The 13,059-nt window shown below is 34.4% G+C and overlaps 1 protein-coding gene across 8 annotated transcripts in view; it reads left to right on the top strand.

Moving 5' to 3' along the window:
- MTA1 (metastasis associated 1) overlaps positions 1-13,059 on the top strand; it is a 225,085-nt gene that overhangs the window by 90,634 nt on the left and 121,392 nt on the right. For all 8 annotated transcript variants that reach the window (XM_074213317.1, XM_074213313.1, XM_074213312.1 and 5 more), the window contains one exon: positions 2,328-2,421. In XM_074213317.1, coding sequence (XP_074069418.1) covers positions 2,328-2,421 — 94 coding nt within the window. The remainder of the gene's footprint in view (positions 1-2,327; positions 2,422-13,059) is intronic.

Genomic DNA, 13,059 nt, shown 5'->3' with positions numbered 1-13,059 from the left:
ACAGACATTACTGGTTAAAAAAATGTAAAAATTTTGATACACTTGGCTATTTAACACTTTTTCTAATAGTATTTGCTTGGGGAAAATGCCTTCCAGCTCCACAGAACTTTACTGTCAACTTGTTTCTTTGGGGTTTCATGTATTAAAATTGAAATCATTGGAATCCTTACTTTATAGCTTATTTAAAAACTCATGATACTGACTTTGGTGGAACATTTATATTTAACTGACTTTGGCCCTTCCCAAGGAATTAACTTTTGGGCAATGCAGTATGAAGCTTAGTATTTTTATTAATTTTTAAATTCAGAATCCTCTGTAAAGCATGCTTAACTTAATTGCAGAAGGGTGGTCTCTGCACAGAAGAAGTTTACAGTACCTTATGTTTTCCCATATTAAAAAATAAAACCATTTATGTGTACCTCAGAACTCCAAGTTTTTTGTCTTTGAAAAAACAATTTTATTTCCTCTTTCAAATGTTACTTTTGTTGGGGTTTTTTTTTTTTTTTTGGCTAAGACTTCTATTCCCCCTACCAAGCCCTTGAATCCAACAAAATTTGAAGTTCTAGGATCTGTAGGCCAAATTGTCTCAAACTCTAGTAGGGCAACAATTTCTATTGGCCCTTGATATATATCAGTGTGATTCCTGAAGGAAGAAATCAAGTTTACAGGACTGAAAAATCAATAGAAGAAACCTAGATCTTCAGGATAATAGAACAATTTCTTGAAAATAAGAGACTTTTTTCTAGAGAATCCATTTGTTATAGGAATTTACACTCAGAACTGCTCAACCCAGTTTTCTAGAACTGATAATGACCATCATCAGGACAGTCTAGGTGAAAAGCTGTTAACCACTTCCCAGGTATTCTCTAGTGATCTCAATAGCATATGTTCCTCTTTGTTCATTTTCCTGGTTGTCAGTAAATAAGAATAGTTTTTTCTTTGACTCTTGTTCTTTCTTTACATTTCAGTATTTTTAGTGAAAATCTGTAGTTGGGACCACTCTGTTTCCTTCTGAACTCACTGAATTTTATTTTTCTCTATTGTCCCTTTAGTGTTTCTCAGGCCACTTTTTATCTCCTGATTTTGCAGTTGTCTCCTGATGTACATTGAATTACCTTTTCTCTGAAGTATGAATTTTATTTTTAGGTCATATTTCCTTTTGTCCCTAACCCATTTTTAGTGTCCTTTTAGAATTCCTTTGTTACTGTACAGTTTATCACTACTAGTACTAACTTTAGCTAAGATGTTTAGCTCAAAAAAATGTTTTTTCAACATTTCTTTCTCACGTGACAATTAGTAGCTCTAGCTTTTGTAAAGAATCCTTTTTTAAAAACTCTAAACTCATGTGAAATTGCTTTTATGTATATAAATATAGTTTCATGCTCTTTTGTCATGGAGGATAATTGTTGATATTGAAAAAAATTCAAATGTTTTCCCAGCATACTAGGAAATAACATTAACACTCCAGTATAGAAAGAGACAGTGAACTCTTTCAAGTTAACAACACAGATTATCTTTTAAGGGATTTGAACTCTATGGAGCAGTTGAGACTCGTCCTTTTGTCAGATTTCTTCAAATAAAAAAGAGTTGAAGCAAAATAAGTAAAGGGTGAATTTTCCCCCTTCCCCGTCCCCTATTCCTCATAGCTTTGTACTGTACTATAGTTCTATGTGAGAGATATCAGCCATCCTTGGACTTAATGATCCCATCAAAATTCCCAGTCACTAACAAGCTGGAATTAAAATGCAATTGGGAATGTTAAAAATACATAAATAAAAATACAACATGGATCATGTTAATTTATGATTTTTGGTTTTTGGTTTTTGCAAGACAGTGGGGTTAAGTGACTTGCCCAAGATCACACAGCTAGGTAAATATTAAGTGTCTGAGGTCGGATTTGAACTCAGGTCCTTCTGGCTCCAGGGCTCTTTGCACTGCGCCACCTTAGATGCCCCAATTTATGATTTTCTAAGTCAGTTTGCGGATCAAAGAGATGCTTTTCTATTAGAGTTTGATACCACTGCTTTACACCACAGAATCATTCTAAATAGTTATGATAGGAAGGACCACACAGAACAGTCAGCCATCTCTCTTGGTTTCCCTTAATAAGAAAACTTGTGTCATTGGGCATATTGGGTATACTTTGGATTTCCAAAGTATATTAGCCTAAGACAAACCTGAAGTAAGCAGAGGACTAGACAGTGGCAGTTGCCTGCCTCAGGTTTGTCTTAGGCCAATATAACACAATTTCATGGAGAAAGATAATGACATAGTTGACATCTTCTGTTTTGTACTTCTCAAACTCATATGTGTCTGCACCATTACAGACAGCCAATGGGAATGTGGAGGCCAAGGTGGTGTGTTTCTACAGAAGAAGAGACATCTCAAGCACCCTGATTGCCCTGGCGGACAAACATGCAAGTGAGTGCTTCTTTGGGATTTGCATCTCCTTTTGGGTCTCTGGGACTGATGGATTTGAGGTGAAGGGAGGGAGCAATCACTTGCTTCATTCTCTTCTCAGTGGGGCTATTAATGCAAAAGCATCTGGGAGGGTGCTTGTCATTGACTGGTTGGACAGAAGATTGAGAACCCAAGTACAGGTCAAAGATTCTGATGTGGTACCAGCTACTGTAAAGATTAGCACTTTTATCAGGTTGGTGTTCAGGATGCATTCAGTCTGAGCTCCTTGATAAAGAGAAACTGTTTTCTAAAAGCTAATTCTTTGGGCTCAGAAAATGGTACCTCATTTTCTAAGCATTGTTATTGAAGTATTTCACTGGCATATGATGGCAAAGATCATTTCTGACCTTCAATTATTTTCTTGCTTTGAAATATTAGACCACTGAAATATGTTTGAGACCTGCTGAATTCAGCAATGGAAAACCAACATCAAAAAAATTTCCTTTCTTGAAACCTCTTAGTTATATCTTTAGTTTTAGACTGTTCAGTCCTTTTAGTTTGAACCATCCAGTCATTTTTTTTTCCCTTCCTTGTCCTTAAAAGGTTTTCAGATGTCTTTGAATTGGAAAATTAACTCATCTTCTACACTGCCCTTTTACATTATATATTTAGAGGAAATTTCTCTTCTTCTTTAACTTAAAGCGTTTACATAGTCACAGGTAGAAATGTTAAACATTTGTGATAAAATTTATAAATGTGTCATAAAGAAATAGGGAAGCATGTATTTAAATATGTTTAAGTCATTAGGAAGATTGATTTAATTTTTTTTCCTGTTTCATTGATTGTTGTCATTCCTACTGGATGAGGACCAAAATGACCTCACTATGTCAGAGCCATGTGTGTCTGACTGACTGATCTGATTAATATGAGCTCAGAACGTTCTTGACAAGTCAAGCCTATGTGAACATTTGGATGAATTGAACCTTAACACATATTCAAGTCTCAGAAATAAACTTCTATACAGATTATATTCCTCACAACTTAGCAATAGCCTTTGTCTCATTGTTATATAGTAAAGAAATACCTAGTTTATTTCATTGATTTGTTTATGTATTTTCAGATTAGTTTATAGGTGACATCCACACTAACTGTTGGTTGATGTATCTTTAATTTGAGGACAAATCCATGATAGAAAGTTGTTTGGAACTAAATGATCGTCAATGTTTTTTTCCTTTCAGTAGGAAGAAGAACAGAAGTCACAATAGTTGTTGATGAAATAATGTTTTAAGGTTTCAAGTAAATCATTCATTTTGAACCTCATAATAGCACTGTGAGATACTATTTCAATTTGTTGCTGATAAAACTGAAAAACTCAAGATAGTATATAAGAAGGCAGCCATTATCACTAAAACCAAAAGACATAATCTTATTGGAAAATAAACTTCTGTTATGATTATGATGTGATTGTGTTTATATATATATATGTACATGTATGTGTATATATAAACTTTTATAATTCATCAACATGATTTAGACTGAATTTTAATAAAGTTTTTTTCTAGAACAGTGTCAGAAAAGTAAAAGACCAACCCAACCTTCATCTTCTTCTAGAGAAAAGTCAAGCTGTATTTTTTAATTTCTGTAATAATTCCTTCCTTCTATAACTATCTAAAACTCTTCTGCTTTTATAACATTGATAATCTTTCATTAGCCTCTGAATATGGGTAATCTTGTTATTTCACTCTGGTTCATTGTTGGGTTTTTGGCATCAAATCAGTTTCTTGAGTGGTGCTGAAAATGTATTAGTATTTTTATTAAATATTGCCATATGTCTGTCAATTACCTCTTCCACAACTAGGGACTGATCCTGGAATTCTGTATTCTAACCTGAGAATGGGTTGTACTCAGAAATTGATTTGCATGTTACTTTTACCTTGGAAATAATTGCTTAATCATTCAGTCAACAAACATTAAATTTCCCCATTCTCCCACCCAATTCCCCTGACCCTTCATCCCTTTCCGTGTTCCAGACTCTATGACAAGATCTAGAGATACAAAGACAAAAGTAATAGTCTTGGCTCTCAAAGAGCTTGCATTCTACTTAGGGAGAAAGTGCACAGGAGTATGTGTTACACAGACATATTGTGCACATGCATGCAGGCACATAATTAATTCAAAGTTGTTTTGGGATGGAGTTCATCACTTGCTTGGGGAAATCAGAAAAATCTTCAACACTTGAGCTGAATCTTGAAGTAAGCCAGAGAGACCAAGAAGTCAGAGTGAGAAGTGAGTACGTTACACTTATGAAGAAAGCTCGGACAGAGGCATTGAGAAAAGAAGATATTATATGTATGGAATAGCAGTTAGGCCTGTATGACTAGACCACAGAATATGAATAAGGTGTAAAGTCAGTTGTTGTAAGTGAAATTTAAGGTAAACCATGACAAGTTTCTTCTATCATTTTATCATCAGAGTAGGAACCTGAAAATAAGATAGTCAGAGGCTGCCTCAGTTTCCAGCTAAAGACCCAAGAACTACAGATGCAACTCCATTTTATAAGCTTAGAACAGAGAAAAGCACAGAATAGGTGAGGAGATCATAAATAGGTGAGGAGGTTATGATATTGGTAGTATCATGGAGGTAAAGGAATGATGATTGGTTATGTTAATGAAAATGGGCATTCACAGTAAGCAGGATTAGGTGACCTCTCTCTAAGAAATGCTTTTGCAAATTTTAGGTCCCAGATATCTATCTAGGTCAGTGATAGTGAACTTGAAGTTTCAGAGTCAAGAATACCTGGGTATAGGATAAGGACGATGCTAAAACTGGGACAAGGTCACACACAGTCTGCTTCTCGAGGATAACACCAAAATGCTATGGGCAGGCAAGGATAAACAAGTTTCCCTTGGCAGGAGTGATTTGCAGGTGATGCTGTGATAACAATTCCTGTACAATTAAAATTTTTTTTGGAGGATTGTACTCTGAACTCTAGTGATCAGGGGAAAATTCAATCCTTTGATATCTACCACTGAGAAAGAAAGATTGAACTTTTAAATATTTATTATGTGCCTGGGTGCTTAGGGATACAATAAAAGGTAAAAACATGATTCCTGCCCTCAAGGAGCTCACATTATAAAATAGTAAGGAGACTAGGAAGGTAGGAAAGAGTCTTATGAAGAACTTAACTTTGAAGCAGAGTTCATGTTTGATTTTAGAAATAAAAGGGAGCTACTAGAATTTGAATAATGGGATCAGACCTTTTTTTTTGTTTGTTTTTGCAGGGCAATGGGGTTAAGTGACTTGCCCAAGGTCACACAAGTAATTAAGTGTCTGAGATCAGATTTGAACTCAAGTCCTCCTGACTCCAGGGCCGGTGTTCTATCCATCCACCTAGCTGCCCCCAGACTTATTCTTTTAAGAGAATCACATTGGCAGCTTTTTGGGTCATGGATTACTATGGAAAGAGTCTTAAGGTAGGGGTATTATGGAGATAAAATTGATAAGATGATAAGATATGATAGCTGATAATTACATAGTGTGAATGAGAGTAAGGAAATAAGTGCCTGGATGACTAGAAAGATGGTGATATCCTTGGCAATAACAGGGTAGTTCAGAAGAGAGATTTTTTGGGGGAAAGAAATTTTTGGACATGTTTCATTTGAGATCTGTAGAGGCCACCACCAGACTCTAAGACTATAAATTTAGATCTGAAAAGGACTTAAAAGATTATCTGATCCAAGAAACAGTTTGTGACATGGAGACTAGAGCTGTGTAAAGAGATTAGGACTAAATAATATAGATCTTGAGAACCATAGGAAAACTGCTGAGATCACAAAGTAAAAATTTAAAAAGCAAAGAGAACTGAGTCTTGGTGAATAGTTAGCATGTTATAATGATGAAAAATTATTATTGAATTTTGAGAAGGAGCATTTAAACAGACAGAAGAACCAGAAAAGTATAATGTGAGGAAAACTTACTGAAAGAACTTTCAGTGATGTCAGATGCTACAGAGTGGTCATGGAGAATAAAAATTGAGAGAAAGCATATAGGAATAATATTCTAGATTATGTCCCCTGGATTAATCCTCAAGAGCCCATTTTAATCACAGTATAATGTACTTTGAAAGTAAAGACTTCAATTTTTTTTTTGTCTTGGTATCCCTAGACTAGCTCACTAGCACATAGCAATTACTGAATAAATGTTTGTGGAATTAAATTGAATAAGATAGCTGAAATAATAATGCATTTTGAAAGAAGAATAATTTGAAAAATGTGTTATATATTATGTAATTTGAATAAGTTTAATTTCTTCCAAATAAGGGTGTTGGAAGGAAATCAAATTTTAAAATTATTGTTTTTATATCTGTCATTCCTATTGTATTCCATATCCTAATATCCTGAGCTTTGAGCCATCTCTGGTAATAAAAGGAAGAAAGAAAGGCTATAAACAAAATGAACAGCTTGATTCAGTTTGGTGTTACATGCAACATTTCATTCCCCCACTTCCAACAAAATAAATGGAGGTACCTTCCTTCATTTCTTCAGAGTCAAGTTTGAAGGTTATAACCAAAGTACTTTTGAAAAGTTTTAATTTTTTTTTTGTCTTTTTATCATAATCTTTTGTCACCTATCCATCCACAGTGGAACCTTCCTTTTTGACAAAAATAAAATGATTAAGCAAAAACAACCAATGTAGACTGTTACTTATTTTTCCCTCATCTCTACATTAGAAAGTAGATGTATTTCATTGTTTCTTCTCTTGTGTATAACTATTGATTATGGGTACTTTTGATGCCTGTAAGATTCTTTGATCTTCTTTTACTCCACAGCTTCAATTTCTCTGCCTTAATTCATGGTTAGAATTGTTTGTGGTTTCAGGAATAAGGTAAATTAGGATTATGACAAGGAAAGATAATTTTTCAGAGATATTTGGGAGCAGGGGGCAAAGTTAAGAATATGCTTAAGTGTTAACAACATATGTGGGCTCTTGAGAAACAGATCAGCTAAATGTTAACTTAACAACCTAAGCAATGAATAGGATAGGAATAAAGGAGACAAGGGACGAATGATGTATGTACATTTTTCCAGAAATTGTAAGAATTGTAAGAATGTTATTTAGTAAGACAATCCCCAGTGTTGCCCACCAGGTGGCACAATCTCCCCTCTCCCCATTCATCCTGCTATTTAAATCTCTGACCTTTAAAGCCTTTTATAACCAAATTCTTCCCTATCCTACCTTTCCGGTCTTTTTCACTTCACCCACCCCTATTCTAGAGACACTTGCCTTCTTTGAATAATCACCTGACTTGTAGAATTTTCACTGACTGTTCCCCCTGCTAGACACTTTTTTTCTTCCACATCTTGGTCTTCTGATGTCCCTCATTCTCAGCTAAAGTTCTGCCATCTTCCTTTCCTTAGTTCTCTTTAATTGTGACCTTCTCTGTGAGATTATGCCAGTTTATTCTGGCATCTATAAATATGTATATTTATTGTTGTACATAATTGTTTTTATGTTGTGTCTACCACTAGATAGTGAACTTCTTAAGAGTAGATAACTAGTGTTTTTTTCCTGCATTTTTTTGTTGTTTTGGCTTTGTACCTACAATGCCTGATACCTTGTGAACACTTAATGAATCCTTTTTTTCTTGACACAATATTTTTGTAGATAAAATTATCTATTTTACACTTCACAATTTCCTATCTCTTACTCTATGTTTAGTAGTTAAGAATTTTTTCCTTAGACCCAGTTGCAAGTGGTTCATCTTTTTTTTTTTGTTCCCCTTAATATGGGGATTCAAATTCAGATCAGAGCTTGTTGTGGTTTATGGTAAAAGAAGTTAGTCTAAGGACCTAGTCTCTGCCAAATTACTCTCCAATTTATTGAGCACTGCTAATCAAAAGAAAGATTTTCCTCTATTAATTTATGTTTGGGAGCTTATCAACCAGGCTTTGGTTTTTGATTGCTTCTGTTTTTTGACTATAGAGTTTTATCTGTTCACCTTTTCTCTTTTTTATCAATACCAAATGGTTTTGATGACTACTGCTTTACAGTGTAGGTTAGATACTATACCCCTTTATTTGTAATTTTTACTTCAATATTTTAGATCTTTTATTCTTTCAAGTGAATTTTTTGATTATTTTTTTGTTCTACTTGGTAATTTAGGATGGAGTTTTGTTAAATTTATATTGACCTGACCCAATTATGAAAGTTAACATCTTTCCATTTATTTATAACCCCATTTTTCCTAAAGCATTTTGTAGTTTGTTTTATATTCTCAGATATTTTCTTCATTTTATAATGAATAGAATTTCCTTCACTATCATTTCTTCTCAGCATTTAAAATAGTATTACATAGAAATGCTGGCAATTTCCTGGATTATTTATTTTATCCTCTTGCCTTCCTTACATCATTAATTATCTCATTTTTTTCTCTCATCCATTTTCTGTTATCAGATTAATGTCTTTTTGTTGATAGCTTATATGTTTAATTTTGTTCTCTAGTCCTAACATTTCTAAACCCGAGTCAAATAACATTTAATACTATTCCTAGTGGTGTTAGCTCTTGGTTTTAAAAGTTATTTCAGTGCTTAGCTGTTTAAGATTTTTAACATAAATGAAGCCTGTATTATGTCAAGTTTTTTCTGCATCCATTGAAATAATTTTTGGGGGTAGGTTAGCTGCTTGACTTATTTAATTATGATAATTATTTCTCTATTATTATACCATTTTATCTCGGGCTAAGTTAATATAGCTTGGTCATAGTGAACTATTTTCTGTAAATATTGCTTCTTTATATTGATTTTAATTTTTTTATTTTTAAAATAAGCATCAGTATTCATTATTGAATTTTTTTCTTTTGTCTCTCCCAGATTTGGGTATCAGCATATTTATCTCACGTTGGTAGACTGCTTTCTGTCCGTCTTTTTAAGAATAATTTGTGCAGTATAGTTATTAAATGCCAAAACTTAAGAATAAAATTTACTTGTAAATCCATTTGAATTTCCAGTGGAAAGCCACTGTGAGTAATTTCTTGGATGTGAGTACTTAAGCTAGGATTTGAATCTGTATTAATGGATAAAAAAGGGAAAAGAGGACTATTTGGGGATTGGCTATTAAATAGCTTTTATTTTGTGAAAACAAGGAAGATATCTACTATGCAGACAACTTTGGAGTAGAAAACGACTTAATTGTAATACAAAATATATATGAGTCCTGAAAGAATGCACTTTATCCTCTAGAAAGAATGCATCCTTTCTTTGCCCATTTTTTTAGCTACTGGTTGTTGAAGGATATTAGTTACTGTGAAGACTTGGCTTTTAACCTCAGGTGCTGAACTAACAGCTTATGAATTTGGGGAAATCAAAGGTTTAAAAACTGAAGAAAAATGTCATGAATACTATAATTTGAACCATCAGCATGGACTTAAATTTTTGAGTTTGGTAACCAACATTTTTTTCCCCCAAGGCAATGGGACTAAGTGACTTGCCCAAGGTCACAGTTAGGTAGTAAATGTCTGAAGCTGAACTCAAGTCCTCCTGACTCCAAGGTCAGTGCTCTATCGATTTATGCCACCTAGCTGCCCCTAATTTTTTAGTTTGGAAAGCAAACACTAGTATGTTGTATTATCACTTATGTGTTCATTATTTTATGTGTGTGATTTAGGTACCCATTTTATTTTGAATTGAAGAATTGAATTGGTTCTCAACTGAACCTGATTCTCTGGTTAATTTCATTCATCTAATGGGAAATAACAGGAAAGACTATCTTAATGGCCAAAATGTAGCCTGGTCTGTAATGAAATTGATCAGATTAGAGAATAAAGCCACAAACTTAGATTTAGGGACAGGTCAACTTTAGGTTGGCCAACTTTGGAGTTTGGGACATTACAAAAAATGTTTACTTAAGTAGATTTGTGACTTTAGTGAGATCTGATAGTGGAAGCCCAGTTGTGCAAACTGAGGTTTGGGGACAAAACAATAGCCCTCAGGCAGATGGAGATCCTGCCTCAGAGGGTCAGAGCTATCATGCAGGGTACCAGTCACATTACTGAATGAAGTCATTTACTTGAACTGAAATATAAGGTTGGGTCTAGTTCTACAGATCTTGTTGTAGAAGTTGAACATGAGAGGGATTTGCAAGCAACAAGGCTGAGTCCAAGCTAAGCTACCAAGAATGCTAAATGTAGGGAAATACTTATATCAGTATTATCATTAGTTTCTTTTTGATGGCATCTAAATAAGGAGGTAAATCTTAAGGCGATACACATAGGTAATAAATCAAGCCCTAAGTTGTGAAAGCACAGGCTGATCTTTGTTGCATTTTTAAATTTATTTATTTTTGAATTTTATAATTTTTCCCCCTTAATTTTACTTCTCCCCCCCCCACAGAAGGCAGTCTGTTAGTCTTTACATTGTTTCCATGCTGTACATTGATCTAAATTGCATGTGTTGAGAAAGAAATCATATCCTTAAGGAAGAAAAATATAAGATAGCAAAACTGCATAATAAGATTACGTTGGGTTTTTTTAAATTAAAGGTAATAGTCTTTGGTCTTTGTTCAAACTCCACAATTCTTTCTCTTGAAACAGATGGTATTCTCTGTCACAGATACCCCAAAATTGTCCCTGATTGTTGCACTGTTGGAATGAGCAAGTCCATTAAGATTGATCATCATTTTGCTGTAATGGTGTGCAGTGTTCTTCTAGTTCTGCTCATCTCACTCAACATCAGTTCATGCAAATCCTCCAGGCTTCTCTGAATTCCCATCCCTCCTGGTTTCTAATAGAACAGTATTGTTCCATAATGTACATATAGCACAATTTGTTCCGCCATTCCCTAATTGATGGACATTCACTCAATTTCTAATTCTTGGCCAACACAAACAGAGCTTCTATGAACAGTTTATGCTAGTGATGTTTTTACCCTTTTTTCATTATCTCTTCAGGGTATAGACCAGTAGTGGTATTGCTGGATCAAAGGGTATGCACATTTTTATTGCCCTTTGGGCATAATTACAAATAGTTCCACCAACAATGCATTAGTGTCCCAGATTTCCCACATCCCTTTCAACATTCAGCTGTGTCCTTTCTGGTCATATTGGCCAATCTGAGAGGTGTGAGGTGGTACCTCAGAGATACTTTAATTTGTATTTCTCTAATAAGTAATGATTTAGAGCAATTTTTCATATTGCTATGGATGGCTTTGATTTCCCCATCTGTAAATGGCCTTTGCATATCCTTGACCATTTGTCAATTGGGGAATGATAGCCTGACCTTTGTGATGATACTTAAAAGCCACAAATGTGACTACCAAAAAAATAGGGATTGTTTACTTACAAGGTTTTTAAAAAAAATGACTCAAGTAAGATAATCAGGCAGGGTAGTACAGTGGTGGGGAAAGTATTTGATTTGGAGCCAGGGGACTTGATTTTAAATTCTAATCCTACTATCTATGTGTCTTTGGGAAACTTGCCTATCTTCTCTGAATATTGGTCATTATCTGTAAAAATGAGGGAGCAGGGATGAATATCATCTAAGGTATCTTCCAACTCTTATTCTACCAACATTTATTCTTTATGTATTATGTTCTAAGTACTCTGCTAGGTACTGGAGATACAAATACAAAGAACAAAATAAATCCTTAATGGCAAGGAGCTTCTCATTGTAGCAGGAGAAACAAATATTTAAATACATGCAGAATAACTACAAAGAAAATACAAATAAATAAAAAGCAGTCAGAATCAAGGTCATTTGACATGGAAAAGACACTAATAATTGTGGAGAGGAATCAGGAAAGGCTTTAGGTAGAAGGTGATACTTGTGCTGCATGTTAAAGGAAGAGAGGGAATCGATGAGATGAGGATGGAGTACATTCTAGTGAGGAGGGATAGCCAAGTCAAAGACATGGAGACAAAAGATATGGAGTTTTGTGAGAGGGAAGAGTGAGAAGGCCCCTTTCACTGTGTCTCAGTCCAAGAGTGAGAGGTTCAGAAATGTATATTTATATTTGATTCTTGCCCTGAAAGCCATAATTCAAATATAATGATCATCTGATAACAAAAGGTTGAGATATTAGTGAAAAGAGAAGTAGAGGCAATATAGTTAGACGGCCTTTTCAAAGAATTTAAGAAAAGGAGGAGAGATATAGGATGATAACTTGAGAAGATAAGTTATAATAGATGTTTTATTGTTGTTTTTAAAGAATGAGAGAGACTTGGAAAAATCCGGGGCAGTTTGGTTAGGGTACCAGATCTGGAGTCAAAAAGAACAGAGTTCAGATTTAGTCTCAGTACCTCATCTACCTAGCTGGGTTTTTATGACTTTTAAATGAAGTAATGATTGTAAAATGCTTAAAACAGTACCAAGTAAGCATTATATAAATGGGAAGATTGGAAGGAAGAAACTAGTAGATAGGGATCTGGAAAATTAGGGGAAAGTTGCAGCCTATTGGAAAAGATGGAAGTGGAAGTGATTAAAGTCTTATGTAAGGGAAAAATCAGTAGGGAATGATTTTATGAATTTTAGGTAGAAAGAAAGGTAAAAGTAGTACATGGTGAATGCCCTGAATATTTTCAGTAAAATAAGAGGGAAAGTATTTAGGGCAGGGAGATGGTAGACTAGAGGTTTGAGAAGAAAAGGGAGTGAGTTAATTAGGAATAAAA

Source organism: Macrotis lagotis, chromosome 1, assembly GCF_037893015.1.
Source record: "Macrotis lagotis isolate mMagLag1 chromosome 1, bilby.v1.9.chrom.fasta, whole genome shotgun sequence".
NCBI lineage: Eukaryota > Metazoa > Chordata > Mammalia > Peramelemorphia > Peramelidae > Macrotis > Macrotis lagotis.
This window is presented reverse-complemented; position numbering and strand designations above follow the sequence as displayed.